The sequence below is a fragment of the Sinocyclocheilus anshuiensis genome, unplaced genomic scaffold, assembly GCF_001515605.1.
Source record: "Sinocyclocheilus anshuiensis isolate Anshui unplaced genomic scaffold, SAMN03320099.WGS_v1.1 scaffold1667, whole genome shotgun sequence".
Classification (NCBI taxonomy): domain Eukaryota; kingdom Metazoa; phylum Chordata; class Actinopteri; order Cypriniformes; family Cyprinidae; genus Sinocyclocheilus; species Sinocyclocheilus anshuiensis.
Genome location: NW_015548290.1, coordinates 157,965 through 174,847, shown reverse-complemented (window position 1 = coordinate 174,847; position 16,883 = coordinate 157,965). Strand labels below are relative to the sequence as shown.

Below are 16,883 nucleotides of genomic sequence, written 5' to 3'. Positions count from 1 at the left end.
AGTATTTATGGGTGGAATCATAACGTCCATACAACCTGTCAGAGGTGAAGCAGTTTTGAAAAGAAGAATGGGGAAAAACTACAATGATGTCCAAAGCTGAAGGTTGTTTGCTCAAATATTGACTTGAAAAGAATGAATACTTACGGATTCAGATTTGACTTGAATTTTTTTTTTTTATTCAAATTCAATTCTTGAATTTGAATTCAACAGTTATAAAAATAAGTATCATTTTTATCCAGAAAAAGGAAATGGCATTACAAGATTTAACTTTAAAAGAATTTTCACTCAGAAATGTTCAATTTCACAAATAATTACAAAGAAGCCACAAGTAACACAATGAATTAAACATTTTAAAAATAAAAAAAAAGTTTAAGAGTAATTATTCAATTTGTTTTAATTGCATTTCAGTAAACTTCACTTCCTGTCATTCCAATTCTAATTCCTGTTCAACTTCTTTTGAGGTGTGGCCAATTAACTAAATTCATGAATTGCTAAGTTCTGCATCAAAGAATGAGTTTATGCTTAATAACTTTAACCAATTAGTAGAAATATTTCCACAATGACACAAAAAAAGATTTTTCTGGTAAACTCTGTCAAAATAGCAAATGAAATCCTCTGTTATTCAATGCTGTAAAACAGCAGAACATAAAAACTTCCAAGAGAGTGAATTATTTTTTTTATATAGATGCTGTAAACCAGTCCGGCCCGGCATGAGAATTCAATATCTGGTCTTTTCAGCAGGGTAGTTTGTAGCCGCGGTCTTAAAAGGCAGAGGTACAATGTATAGTTTGTTGTCCTCGGCGTGTAACTAACATCAATGCATTTGACGAGGGCAAATTTGTTCTCTAATAAAGATGTCAAATCAAATACGTCTAACTGTTTGAAGGACAATTAAATCAGTCTGGGCTGATTTATTTGGCGGACCGCACAGGCACTGTTCTGGGCCCTTGATTATGGTTGTGTGATGTACCCTTTTTCACTTCCTGGGGCCGTGTTTACAATGCTTTAAAACACTGAGGACGTTCCGTCCCTGTGCCTGAGCATAATCAGAGCTCCACTGTCTTGCATTCATTACCGTCATTCTTGTTTTCAGATACACCATTGATCGCCACACAGACCTGGAGAGACTGTTTAGCATCGATTCCAACAATGGGACCATCAGCACACTGCAGGGTCTGGACAGAGAAACTTCCAAATGGCACAACATCTCTGTTCTGGCAACCGAACTCAGTAAGTTTGCATTGTGAGCCATTGCTGATATGGGATAATGCCACACGGTTGACTTATAACAATCCGGAAAGCTCTTGCCTTTTAATTCAATATTTCAATTTCAACTCATGAACTAGATATGGTAGGAAATTAATTTTCAGTTTTTTTGTTTGTTCAAACCTGTTAAAATAATGTGCTATAAGGTGGACTAAAACTTCTAGAGCCTCAAGACATTTTCTGAAATGGCTTAAACCACAGCAATACAATAAATGACGGATGACAAAAATCAAACTGTCACCTTGAGTTGTGGTTTAATTCATGCTTTCTGCATTCTCGGTAGAAGAATATATGCCTGGGGGAAACAAAATTAGACCTCTTGAATGCAAACTGAGTATCTTCCTCAATTGCTAAAACGCATTCATCATTGGCGTCTAGGTACTGCCCTGCAAACCAGAGTGCCGGTGTTTATCAAAGTGCGCGACGTGAATGACAATGCGCCTGAATTCGCCATGTACTACGAGACCTTTGTCTGTGAGAATGTCAAAGCTGGTCAGGTATGCCGCAGTTTCATGTTTATTCATTGTTTCACACAAATATTTTATTAAACGCTTCTGCTTGCTTTGTTTTTCTGCTGTTCTGTGGAGCTTTAGAGCTACATTTATGACTAGGATGGTTTTGTTATATTGCACAGTTCTATGTTGAATTAGAATGAAATGAAAACAGTGAATCATCTTAGCTTATTATGTTTGCAGCTCATCCAGACCATAAGTGCTGTGGACACCGATGAACCTCTTGTTGGGCACAAGTTTGTTTTCAGTCTAAGCACCATCAATCCAAACTTCACCATCTTCGACAATGAAGGTAATTCAATGGAAAACCATTTCTGCATCAGATTGAAAATAGTGAGATACGTTTAAAATAAGAAATACAATGTAAAATATAAATGCTGAGACAAAAGGTTGCGATTCCAGGTATAAATTAAAGTTTAAACAAAAATACACTACCATTCAGTAAGATTTTGTTTTAAAGAAATAAATACTTTTATTCAGCAAGGACACATTCATTTGATCAAAAGTGACAGCAAAGACATTTATAATGTTAAAACATGTTTCTCATATTAGAATGATATTTCTGAAGAATCATGTGACTGAAGACTGGAGTAACTGATGCTAAAAATGCAGCTTTGTATCTTGGGAATTAATTACTTTCTTTTTAAAAAAATATATTAAAATAGAAGCATATATTTTATACTGTTATAATGTTTCACATTATTATGAAATGTGTTTTCACTGCACTTTAAAAAAAAAAAATAAATAAATAAAAATCTTACTGACCCCAAACTTTTGAACATAAATTTAGTCTCACAACTGGGGTAGAAAGTTGCAGTTATTTGCATATAAAATTTTAAATAAATGGTTAGATATGAAGTTGCATATGCAAACCACAAAGCCACAGTTAGTAGAAATAAAGTCACATTTGTGAGACAGAAGTTACAATTAAAAAGAAAAAAATACTTACATATTAATTTTCTTCAAAGACGTCAAAGCAGATGGGGTGAATTATTTGAGGAACCTGTTTGAAAACAGTCACTTTTTTTTTTTTTTTTTACAATTCCATTTGGTGCCACTAGAGGCACACATAACACACTTAACCTTGCAATCGGCTACAGCTCTTCATAGTTAGTATGTTTGTACTTGAAAACAGTATCAGCATAAGTCATAGTACACTACAGATGCACATCTGTCATGCAAGCAAACTACAAACAGTTACTGTGTTTTAATTAATTCAAAACATATTATTCACGATGCCAAAGACGCAACAATTTTTCAACTTGAGCTTTGAAAACAACACAGTCTATTACACACTAGTCTCAGTATCTCTTTTGATCTTGACGTGATTGTCTTGTAGACAACACAGCGCGGATCCTGACCCGCCGGGGCAGCTTCAACAGAAGAGAGATGAGCGCATACCTGCTGCCTGTTGTCATCTCAGACAACGATTACCCCATCCAGAGCAGCACCAGTACGCTGACGGTCCGTGTCTGCGCCTGCGACAGCCGTGGGAATGTGCAGACATGCAGTAACGAAGCCCTGCTGCTCTCAGCTGGACTCAGCACCGGAGCCCTGGTGGCCATCTTACTCTGCATTTTAATATTACTGAGTAAGTGTTGAACTCCTGTAAATATACAGCATTGGGTCATGTTTAGCTATTTAAAAACATTTATATGGCCCTGCATGGTGCCACTCTGAACATGATGCCCCTGGGCAGATGCCCAATTGTCCATATGGTTAATCCGGATCTGATTTAGGCCACCCTGAACATAGCAGCCCTCTTTACTTGCATCATTTTTATTTACTCTAATGTGTGATATGAATCCTCTAACCATATGTAGTGCACTTTCTTAGAAGCATTAGAAAGTTGCAGTTATTTGCATATAAAATTTTAAATAAATGGTTAGATATGAAGTTGCATATGCAAACCACAAAGCCACAGTTAGTAGAAATAAAGTCACATTTGTGAGACAGAAGTTACAATTAAAAAGAAAAAAATACTTACATATTAATTTTCTTCAAAGACGTCAAAGCAGATGGGGTGAATTATTTGAGGAACCTGTTTGAAAACAGTCACTTTTTTTTTTTTTTTTACAATTCCATTTGGTGCCACTAGAGGCACACATAACACACTTAACCTTGCAATCGGCTACAGCTCTTCATAGTTAGTATGTTTGTACTTGAAAACAGTATCAGCATAAGTCATAGTACACTACAGATGCACATCTGTCATGCAAGCAAACTACAAACAGTTACTGTGTTTTAATTAATTCAAAACATATTATTCACGATGCCAAAGACGCAACAATTTTTCAACTTGAGCTTTGAAAACAACACAGTCTATTACACACTAGTCTCAGTATCTCTTTTGATCTTGACGTGATTGTCTTGTAGACAACACAGCGCGGATCCTGACCCGCCGGGGCAGCTTCAACAGAAGAGAGATGAGCTCATACCTGCTGCCTGTCGTCATCTCAGACAACGATTACCCCATCCAGAGCAGCACCAGTACGCTGACGGTCCGTGTCTGCGCCTGCGACAGCCGTGGGAATGTGCAGACATGCAGTAACGAAGCCCTGCTGCTCTCAGCTGGACTCAGCACCGGAGCCCTGGTGGCCATCTTACTCTGCATTTTAATATTACTGAGTAAGTGTTGAACTCCTGTAAATATACAGCATTGGGTCATGTTTAGCTATTTAAAAACATTTATATGGCCCTGCATGGTGCCACTCTGAACATGATGCCCCTGGGCAGATGCCCAATTGTCCATATGGTTAATCCGGATCTGATTTAGGCCACCCTGAACATAGCAGCCCTCTTTACTTGCATCATTTTTATTTACTCTAATGCGTGATATGAATCCTCTAAACATATGTAGTGCACTTTCTTAGAAGCATTTCATATATAATCTATATGCACTGATGTAACCACATTACAGACTGAACTCACCAAAAAGTACAAACACTGTGGCTCTGCAGTACAATCAACAAGGCTCAAACAGAGACAGGAGAAAGGTTGTTGGGTTTCTAGCTGTTTCTCTTGTTGTGTCTTACCTCTTCAGGTGAGAAGCGGGATGCTTTTGTGATTGAGTCGCACATCTCTTGGTTGCAGGCTCAGAACAGGGTGTGTTTACTCAGAAGATACATTAATCACCTTCTGATGAGGAGGAGGCTGTACTTTGGCACAGTGTTTTGATTGGCTGTGGACTTCAGAAGTGGCCACACATTATGTTCTACACGTTCTCATGGATCCACAAACCTGGCCGGTTTATCACAGTCTCTGTTTAAAAGTCTTACACCTTCCAAAAAAGGTGCATTAAAATGTTTTATTAATTTTGATGTGCTGTCAGTAGATAATTTAAAACTTCACAATAAGGTATAATTTGTTAGAGTTAAAATTAATTTGTAGGTAGATAGATAGACAGACAATACAGACAGACAGACAGACAGACAGACAATACAGAAAGACAGATAAACAGACAGAAAATACAAACAAACAGACAAAGAGACAGACAGAAAATACAAACAGTCAGACGAGACAGACATAAACTACAAACAAACGGACAGACAAAGAGACAGACAGACATATAGAAAGACAGACAATACAAACAAACAGACAGACAGAAAGACAAAGACATATACAGACAAATAGACAGATAAAGAGACAGACAGATAACACAAACAGATAGAAAACGAGACAGACAGACAGACAAGACAATACAGACAGATAACAAACAGACAAGAGACAGACAGACAGACCAAAATAGAAAGAGAGAGAGATAGATAGCTAGACAGACAGACAGACAGACAGATAGACAGATAGATAGATAGATAGATAGATAGATAGATAGATAGATAGATAGACAGATATATCTTTTCTGGACTGATGCAGCCTGCTTAATACAATATATTTTCTTATAATTAGTCACAATCTCAAAACGACACCAAAGATATAACAGATTTGTCCAGAGGACATTGACCAAAAATAAGTGCTTGTAACATCTCAGCGATGTGTCTGGCGAGCAGAGTGTAATGCATCCTGACCTCTTGTCCTGCTATTCTGATGATGCAGCACAGTGTGGGCCGTGCGGCATCCTTCTTGCGATGTTTATTTTGTTATTTATTCATTTTTACTTTGAATTTTCTCCAAATATTTCCTCCAGACAATCAAAAAGTAGGGCACCCCATTAAGACATTACTGTAGGTGCTCTCTCTCTCTCGTTCTTCGCTTTTCTCAGAAAGTGCAGCGGTGTGGAAAAATAGCTTTCATTATTAAATGTATGCAATTGACAAAAAGACCTTTGTGTTCTTCCGGGGCTTAAGTAGGTCGCATGCTCCTTCTTGACGTCCTAAAATGCCACTTGTTCAAGGTAATGCAGTATGAAAGCACAGCTGGTTCTGAACAGCATGTGTCTGTGTTGTTTCTGCAGAGAAAAGGAAAAATATGTTGTGCTTAAGTTAAAACATCCATCAATAAGTAATTGTTCAAACTGCTGGTGAGTGCATCTCTCAAGTCTCCAATCTAACCTGAGGCAATCCGTCATCATTCTGCATTTTCTATTATCTGCCTCTGTACGAATCGGTAAAACTAAATATTTTCAGGAACTTCAGGTTGACTTTGCTTTCTATTATTTATGCTGGTCAAAGCGGTCTCCATTTGTTTATACACATTAAAGACATACTGTACCATCTATTTTGAAATAAAATAGCTATGTTTCAAGTTAAGACTTTTACTCCAGCATCAATGCTTCTTCATGCATCAGCTGTATTCTGCACCAGTCAAGCAATTTAACTTTGTGTTTAAAGTTCTAACAAATTCAGCATAGAACCTGTTTGCAGCTGTCCTCTCGAATGCATTACATATTCAATGTCTAGCCTAACTTTTCACCCAGTTATTTTCTTTACTGATGATATCTTAAAGTACAAAGCAAAGAAGCAAGAGATGTTAAAAACTGTCAAACTTTATGAAGACATCAAAAATGCTTCATAATTTATTACTTTTAAGTCATGGCACCTCAGTTCTTAAACTCATTTAAATTCACCAACAGCATCCTGAGACCCACAAGTCGTGTTTTTCTTTTTGCTATGTACTGTATCAAAGTTGGTGTTGTTGGGGAAGCTGTTTTAAAATGTCAAGCTACAAGCTTCTCAAAACCCATAAGTAGCTACAATTTTGGAAATGTAGTTAACATTACTGCTTCTTTTACACGACACAACTCACAGTACTAAAAAGACAAATAATTTTAAACTTTATCATGTTTAAATATCAACACATTCTATATTCATGAGTACATAAAGTTCAATCATAAGTCATAAAGTAAACAAAGCACTGTTCTCAAATTAGTGTGGTTAAAAATTTAGGATAATTATGATTTTTTTAATGTTTTTTTGTAAGATGTCAGGTTCACAGTGACTGAATTAATTTGATAAAAACATGCAGTAAATACATATTCATATAAATAATATTTTTCAGAAACCGTGATACACTACCATTCAAAAGTTTGGGAATATGAGCTATACACACACACACACCGCTTACATTATAAGCAAACATTAAGAAAAAGTTACATTTTGTAAGTGCATGGCCCCTTTAAATTCCACCCCAAAATTATATGTCCATATGTATACGTTTCTACCCATTACACAACACAGACAATTGTGCGCCGTGTGTTCAACCACTTCTGCCATCTCATATTCTGCTGTTCCCCTGCGCAGGCACCATCTAGTCCACCACCGATCCTCTCTGGGCAAACTTAATATGGATATTTTCCCCTTTATCCTTCTCCATTTTCAGTATCTTCCCCTAAACCCGTCTACTGGCGCTGAGTGGACAGGTTACAGAGGGCAGAGTCTTTCCAGAACAAACTATTGCAGCTTTTTGCTTTTTTTTGCTTTCCTCAGGCTCCTGCTCTCCATTTGCCCCTCATTTTACATCCGTTCCTGTTGCACCCTTTTCTGATGAGCTGGCTAATGCAAAGCCCAGAATATGCACTAATAGAGGAAGTAGCTGTTTTACGCTGCCAGAGCGAGAAATATCCGCATCCAGCCCACACTCTTCCACCACCATTTATTTTCCAGATCACAGAATGAGCCCTGCACACACCACAGGCCCCCAGGCTGGGCAGAACACAGCATGTTGCCCCCCACCGTTCCTTCTTCATAATTAACACCTGAGTGGGAGGCAGGGGCGAGCTCTCCGATTACCTGCTGGGAGGAGAGAGCAGCCACTGAACAAGAAAAACAAGCTGCAAACTACAGCACCTGTTCCCTTTTTAGGACCATAATTCCCTCTTCTCATCTCTTCAAGCTCAACATACTGTATGAACATTATGTGGTGAATTCACCAAACAGTGGCAGCACTTGACATGATGCATTTCAGCGCAAAGGCCTGCATCTTAAACAGCGCAATCTGATATTTTTGCTAAATTAATAAAATATCATATTTTGTTTCTTTTAAAAATAAAGTGCAATTAAACAAAAAACACTAAAGCAAATTAAACGTTTTGACAGGCTAGTTGATGAAAATTGTGCAATTATTATTTTTTTCTGTCATTTTTCAATGTTCTGCAATTTATAATTCTATGAATACTGCATTCTATAAATTATATACAGACATATAATTTAAATGGTAGGGATGTCATTATAGCGATAGACTTTAATAAATTCAGATTGAATGATTCCACTCATTTCGCAAAACATAATTCATAATTATTAATTTATAACTTCATGAATTATAACTGGGGGTGTCAAGTTATTACCTTTTTTAATCTAATTAATCACAAATTAATCAACCAATCATATTAATAATAATAATAATAATCATAATAATTTTTAATCATAATTTCCATGACCAAATCATAACTCAATCAATGAATAATAATAGATTAAAAATAGAATACACTTTTAAAAATAAAGGTGCTTAAAAGGTTCTTCACAGCGATGCCATAAAAGAACCATTCAGTCAAAGGTTCTTTAAAGAACCATTTCTTTCTTACCTTTTTATAATCTGAAGAACCTTCTTCGCCACAAAGGCCCTTTTGTGAAACAGAAAGGTTCTTCAGATGTTAAAGGTTCTTTATGGAATCCTTTAGACAAAAAAGTTATTCTATGGCATCGTGAAGCACCTTTATTTTTAAGAGTGTAGAGTAATAATAGACATAAAACAGCGTAGTAAGGCTTGACACATTTATCTTTTTTCATTTTTTTACGTCCTATGCATTTTAACAGTACTTTGCGTAAAGTTTTTTATTTATTATTATTATTATGTCTACGCTCTTACTCAAAAAAAGTACTGTTGTAATGAAAAAAAAAAAAGAGATGTGTCAAGCCTTACTGCGGTGCCTTACATCTGTGCTCTTTGGAACCTTGCAATTTGTAATTCACAAGAGAAGAACGCAAACCCTTTTTTATTTCTTACACAATTTTAAAACTGCAAGGTGACTGCTCCAGGCAGTATAAGTTTTTATCTGCATTACAGTGTGTGTTCTCTCTTCTGTATTCATGAGTACCTTAAGCGCATGACACCTTTTGAAACACACTCCTCTGTATCTCAGCTAAGCTCTCTGTAGTGCTGCGTGCTGCTCACTGGGTTCTTATCTGAGTGCTCTGCTTTAGCCATCCAAGAACAGCCTGTGATTTTCCGGCAGTCTTTTCTTCTCGCCGCAGTGATTGAGATTATGCACGCTTTCTCTATCCGATTCTCTGAGCAGCCACAAAACTGCTTTTTTTTAGCTGACTCAGTGCTTCTGTTTTCGGTGACTGTGACAATTGTATTGTCCTAGCCATTGATTGTCTGGTCTGTCCCTGATTGAATTAACTAAACCTAATCAGAAGTCTCACTCCTTGGTGTGTATCTTGCTTGTTGCCGTAGCAATTGTACTCTGTATCTTTTTACAACAGTTAAGCAAAAGCAATGATGTGTTTTGTGAGTTGTGAACATGCAGTCTCAATTGAATGATGGGGAAACTACTTTGAAACTGTAGCTAGCTAAGCTAAAAGCTATTTCAACAAGCTACACTACTCTGAAAAAATGGCGTAGAAACAATTTTCAATCAGAAATTGCTAGTAAATTTCACAAATGATTACAGTGAAATGGCAGGTAATACACTGAATTATAGGGATAGTTCACCCAAAAATGAACTTACTCTCCATTTGTTCCAAACCTGTACTAGTTTCTTTCTTCTGTTGAACACAAAATATGATATTTTGAAGAATGTGGTGACCAAACAGTTGACGGCATCCAGTATGGAAAAAAAAAAAATGCAGTGGAAGTCAATGGCTACCGTCAACTGTTTGGTTACCAACGTTCTTCAAATATCTTATTTAATAACTGTGTACAAGCAACTAACTACAAGTAACTTTAGTCACTTTAAATTGTAGCCATTATATAACAAAACAATATGATGCAAATATAGAATTCCATTTCATAATGAAATATGATTGCATAGATCAAATTATATCTCAAAAACATATTAATGAAGGCATCCGAATCAATATATTGCTGAAAACCTAGGACCTAAAATGCCACATACATATCAATGATTTTTTTTTTTTATCAGTTCATGTATGGGAATCATCTGAATGAACCAACTCACAAACACAGTTTGACCAGTTTAGTCTGAATTCTAATTGACAAGTCAATTCCAGTTTTGGGGATTTTAGTCCACGTGTGGCAGCTTTGAAGCCATTTGTATGCTACCGCACTCCTAAAAGACAAAATTTCAAAGTTATCATTTGTAAGAATTATATTTTGGAGCAACAATATTGATCACTCATCCTGCACCGCAAGAAAAAAAATATATTTTAAACTTTATTTTAAGTCCTTGTTACACATTACATGTACTTACTATTATAATAACACTCAGTTATAAATAATCACATGCAAGTAACCCTAAAACAAACCCTAATCCTAACCATATAGTAAGTGCATGCAGTTCATAATATTACTTAGGACTTAAATGTATAATTACACTGTAACAAGGACACCATAAAATAGTGTAACCAAAAAAGATGTTGTAAATAAAACAAAGAAGACATTTTCAAGGTTCAGTCTTTCCACTTCAAAATGTCACATTTAATTCAGTGTTTCACTCGCCGTTTCATTGTAATTACTTGTAATTAAACTGTTTCAAAACCAATTTTATTTTCAGCGTAGTCAAGATTTTTTTCCAAACAAAAAAACTCTCTAAAATGAGAATGTCCCTGAAAAACTTGTGATCATTTAGCTATTAGTGAAATTATCTGTAATTTCAAAATATATCACAGCAATTTTTTGGTATGTTATTTTATGGTAATATCATACCACTTTTAACAAATTTGAATGTATTCAAGACATATTATCCTGCAAAAGCCTGTAGGAAGCACTGCTTCGGCTCAGTAGTTACCAGAGTGTCAGGTGTCTCAGTGACATTCAGAATGCATGACTATCACAGAGCTTTGTTCAGCTTGATTTGCACCATGCTGATGATATCATTTCATTCGTCTGTCTCTGTCTCCATAGTGATTGTGGTATTGTTTGCGGCCCTGCGGCGTCAAAAGAAAAAGGAGCCCCTTATCATCTCAAAAGAAGACGTCAGGGACAACGTGGTCAGCTACAACGACGAGGGCGGCGGAGAGGAGGACACGCAGGCCTTCGACATCGGAACCCTGCGGAACCCTGAGGTCATCGACACCAATAAACTCCGCCGGGACATAATGCCCGAAATGCTGTTCCCCTTCCGCCGCACGTCCCCCATCAAAGACAACACAGACGTGAGGGACTTTATCAACGGACGGCTGCAGGAAAACGACTCGGATCCCACAGCGCCCCCTTATGACTCTTTGGCTACCTACGCCTACGAAGGCAACGGCTCTTTGGCGGAGTCCCTCAGCTCTCTGGAATCGGCCGCCACCGAGGGGGACCAAGAGTTTGAATATCTGAGTCACTGGGGTCCACAGTTCAAAAAACTGGCGGATATGTATATAGGGCAGGAGTCCCAGAGAGAGACTTAAAGCGGATATGCAACACAGCACACTTAAATATATCTCAGAGCACTAAATTAACACATACGTACTGAAGTCTCCCTCTGTTCTCTGCTGTGTAATGCATATAGACGAATCTACGAAGACTTGAACATTGCGCTCAACTACTGGGAACTCTTCACATAGACGTTTTCTTTTCTCTTTGTCTACTTTAACTTTGTTCTCTTCTTCTTCTGGTCTCTCGCTCTCTCTCTTGCTCTATCTTTCTTTCTTCCCCCCCAAAAGAATCAGTACAGATGCCCTTTTAAGATTAGGGATTTGTTGTAATCAATGGTGTGGACAATGTGTTTTATAACCAAGGTGAGTGATAGTAGCTTTATACACTATCGATGTTTATGGCTAAAAAACCTGACGGAAATATATAAAAAAAAAAAAAGCTTAGCTTTTATTGCAGACAAGTCTAAAATAGGTGCAGTATGTGTATAATATGTTTTACAAGTATGACCATTATTTAAACTACTTGATATCTCTGTTTAAGAGGCAGTTTTCCTGTGGAAGGTTTATATGGGTTCTGTCAAACTGTGGATTCATTTCAGAACATAGAGATAGAGCTGTACAATGAATTGTGTACTTGTAGAATATCAGTCATTCTGTTCATGTCATTTAAATGCTGTCGCATTGTTTTATACAGTATTTATATTTTATATATATATATATATACATATATACACACACACACACACACATGTATACACTCACACACCTACATACAGTATATACACACACACAACTACTGGGAACTCTTCACATAGACGTTTTCTTTTCTCTTTGTCTACTTTAACTTTGTTCTCTTCTTCTTCTGGTCTCTCGCTCTCTCTCTTGCTCTATCTTTCTTTCTTCCCCCCCAAAAGAATCAGTACAGATGCCCTTTTAAGATTAGGGATTTGTTGTAATCAATGGTGTGGACAATGTGTTTTATAACCAAGGTGAGTGATAGTAGCTTTCTACACTATCGATGTTTATGGCTTAAAAAACAGACGAAAAAAAAAAAAAAAGCTTAGCTTTTATTGCAGACCAAGTCTAAAATAGGTGCAGTATGTGTATAATATGTTTTACAAGTATGATCATTATGTAAACTACTTGATATCTCTGTTTAAGAGGCAGTTTTCCTGTGGAAGGTTTATATGGGTTCTGTCAAACTGTGGATTCATTTCAGAACATAGAGATAGAGCTGTACAATGAATTGTGTACTTGTAGAATATCAGTCATTCTGTTCATGTCATTTAAATGCTGTCGCATTGTTTTATGATCATTATGTAAACTACTTGATATCTCTGTTTAAGAGGCAGTTTTCCTGTGGAAGGTTTATATGGGTTCTGTCAAACTGTGGATTCATTTCAGAACATAGAGTTAGAGCTGTACAATGAATTGTGTTCTTGTAGAATATCAGTCATTCTGTTCATGTCGTTTGAATGCTGTCGCATTGTTTTATACAGTATTTATATTTTTATACTTATTTTGATAATAAAGTTTTTAAAATCTTTTCTCGTCATGGTTTGTTCACAATTTAAAGCTGCATTGGATTAAACATTTTGTAGTTTTCAAAAATACATTTTCAAACAAATAAATTATCTGGACAATGTAGGGGGAAAAAAAGTCCAGTTCTCAAGTCTTTTCATACAGATTTCCAAAAATTATTAAATAAAAAAAATGAACAATTTAGTATATAATTTAGTAAAAAAAGTGTCAGAACTATTTATTTTGTCAGTATATACACACACACATATATATATATATAAACATTGAAATATCAACATACTGAAAGGTCTAATATATAGACCATTTGCATATGTACAGACATACAGTTCTGTACAAATCCTCAAATCTGAATAGTCAGAACAGGAATTCCCAGCCACAGGTGATTAGTTTGCATACAACTTATAAACTAATACCCATGAATACTAATGCGATCATGTTGGCTGCACACAGAAAAGTTTCCTCTCTTGAGTCAGCTCTGTCCTTAATTGAACCCAACAGGGTTTAATCCTAAAAACACAGTTCGTCTTCCCTGCCCTCGATAATAAATGAAAACTCATTAACCAATTAACCGATAGATGGGCTGTCATTCCAACCCACCTAATGATAGTTTAAAGTTATAAGGCATATTTTAAATATACTGCAGTGTCAATATGGCCTGCTGCATTTAATTAAGGGTTTGATGGATTACGACACACACTAATTATCAAAAATGTAGCTGCAGTCTGTGGCTTTATGTTCTAAATGAAGTTTTTTCTTCAAACCAAGGCTTTTTCCATTCAGTGCATGGACGTTACGTCGATCATTTAAAAAAAAAAATGAAATAAAAAATTCTGATGTTGTTATTCTGATATTAGTTTGTCCACAGGCAGAACCGCAGCATGTCTGTTCTCATTCGAGTGTAAAGGCCTTTGGTTGCGGTCATGGCCAAGCTGAGGTAGAGTATAATTGGCATTTTATTTCATTAACTCTAGACCGCTATTACACGGGTAAGGTTAACGGAGAAATAAGCATCTATTAGGACTGCCGCTACCCTCTTTTCTATCCTGACCTTGAATAGCTCAATAATAATAATCGTTCTTTTGACAATGTAACTATTACAATCTTCTCTTAATGCCACAGCATTTCCCATTTTCCACCTTCCCTCGGAGGACCTGTAAAATTTGTGACCTTCACTTCCAATGATAGGCAGCAGCTCCCAGTGAACACAGAAATCGGTTCTGAAATGCAAAAAAATTAAAACACTCCATCTGCACACTGGCAGGGAAATGTTTCCATTACAGTGAAAGACGATGCAAAGCACTCATCGTTCTCTATATGTAACTCCCAGACCCATAGTATTTGTGTAGGTAATGTCAAAAAATAAATAAATAAATAAATAAATAAATAAATATAAACTAATGTTAGTAAACTAATTGTGATATTTCAGTTTTCAATATATACAGTAAAAAAATATATATATATAAAGTTTTTATACAATTTTATATACAATTTGTGAATTATTACAATAAAAAATGTTTTATATTTTAATATATTTCAAAGTGTAATTTGTTCCTGTGATGGCAAAGCTACATTTTCAGCCTCATTACTTCAGTCTTCAGTGTCACATGAGCCTTCAGTAATCATTCTAATATGCTGATTTGCTGCTCAAGAATGACTGATTATTATCAGTGATGAAAACATTTGTGCTGCTTCATATTTTGGGGGGAAAATATGAAGCAGCAGATACAGTTTATTTTTTTTGCTTTTTTTTAGGATTCTTTGATGAATACAAAGTTCAAATAAACATCGACTCAGCTGATTCACTGCTAATAACTTAAACCAAAGGCAAGAGATGGCAGAGAAGTACTGTAGTAGATGATTTAGCCATTGTTTAGATCTCTCCTCCAATCCTCTAACCTTCTCAGATTTTCCTGCCCGTCTTCGGTCCTAATGCCTCACCCTTATCTACTTCCCACAGGTTCGCTGTTTTCATTGTCGAGGTTTATTCTTGCTTTTGTGGGTTTGAACTGATACGAGGAAGAAAAATAAAGCGCTTCGGCTCTTAATTTTTTTCCTCTTCCGGGGAGGTGGGGCGCAGAGAGGTGCTGCGGGTTTTTTTTTTCTTCAAGCGGTAGAGTAAACGAGGAGTGGAGGGCATGCACCATAATTCAGTGTACATATTTTTGTGTCTCATTATTACATATACTAAAAGTAATAATCCATGCAGGTAGATTAATTGATACTCTGTGCACTGAGACTCTTCTAACCTCTCGCTGCTTCCATTTCACCCAGCATTCTGCTTGGCATTGTTTCCATAGAAACTGGCGAGCAGTGCTGGGTAGGTAAAGGAACAAGCTTATGAGACCTTCTGCTGCTAAAATGAGGATGTAGACGTGAAGAACAACTCAAAGGCCATAAAGTCACAGTGGAAAGTATGAACTGTCTTAGTGAGTGTTCAGCTCAGGAATAGGTCCAAAATGTTCCAGCACATTTGTTCCTACATCATTAAGGTCAAAAAGTTAGTGTTAGTTAGAGCTGCTCGAGAATATATGGAAGTTTTAAGTATTTCACTTGCCTGAGACTTGAAGCTTAAAAAGTAAGGGACATTTTTTTGTATGAAACTATTTCTTCCAAAGTTCCCACTGTCATGGAAAATATCAGGCAAAAGTCTGACTTCCAGGCCTAGAAATGTCATGAAAATTCATAAAGTCCTAGTCAATATAATTGCAGTGCTTGTAAGGCAGTGCTGTAATGATATTCCTCAAACATTATTATAAGGGAGTTTACTAAATAATTTCAGCATTTAATGTGTTGTTTTTGTAAACTTGTAACTTTTATGAGTTCGAAAATGTAGAATGCTTAGCATTCAAAAGGAAGTGATGATTTTATATATTTTAAAATGTAATTTATTCCTGATGGCAAAGCTGATTTTTTAGGAGCTATTACTCCAGTCTTCAGTGTCACATGATCCTTCAGAAATTATTCTAATATGTTGATTTGGTGCACAATAAACATTTCATATTATTATCTGTGTTGAAAACAATTGTGCTGCTAAATATTTATTTGGAAACCATTATACTTTTTTGTCAGGATTCTTTGAAGGATAGAAATTTGAAATTACATTTATTTGAAATAGAAATATTTTGTAACATTATAAATGTATTTAGTGTCACCTTGGATCAATATAAAGCATCCGTGATAAAAGTATTAATTTGTTTTCTTACTTGACCCAAACATTGGAATGGTAGTTTATCACATTCTCCACAAAAAATATGAAGCATCACAACTGTATTTAACATTGATAATAATCAGAAAAGTGTCTTGAGCAACAAATACGCATACAAGAATAATTTCTGAAGGATCATGTGACACTGAAGACTTGAGTAATGATGATGACAATTCAGCTTTTTATCATATAACTTACATTTTACAATCTATTCACATAGAAAACAGTTATTTTAAATTGTAACAATGTTTTACTTTTTTTTTTTAATGCAGCCTTGCTGAGCAGAAGAGACATAAAACATTTTTTTTTTTTAAACACACACACACACACACACACACACACACACACAGTGGTGTGAAAAAGTTTTTGCTCCGTTTTTTTTGTTGCATATTTGTCACGCTTGAATGATTCAGATTATCA

General features: G+C 36.0%; 1 protein-coding gene across 1 annotated transcript in view; it reads left to right on the top strand.

Annotated features, from left to right (window-relative positions):
- The window catches only part of LOC107655938 (cadherin-10-like), a 51,845-nt gene extending 39,888 nt beyond the window's left edge, over window positions 1-11,957 (top strand). Inside the window, exons 8-12 of the mRNA XM_016443573.1 lie at window positions 1,094-1,230; window positions 1,645-1,763; window positions 1,962-2,070; window positions 4,155-4,406; window positions 11,259-11,957. Coding sequence (XP_016299059.1) covers window positions 1,094-1,230; window positions 1,645-1,763; window positions 1,962-2,070; window positions 4,155-4,406; window positions 11,259-11,749 — 1,108 coding nt within the window. The 3' untranslated portion in view covers window positions 11,750-11,957. The remainder of the gene's footprint in view (window positions 1-1,093; window positions 1,231-1,644; window positions 1,764-1,961; window positions 2,071-4,154; window positions 4,407-11,258) is intronic.
- The last annotated feature ends 4,926 nt before the right edge of the window (window positions 11,958-16,883 follow it).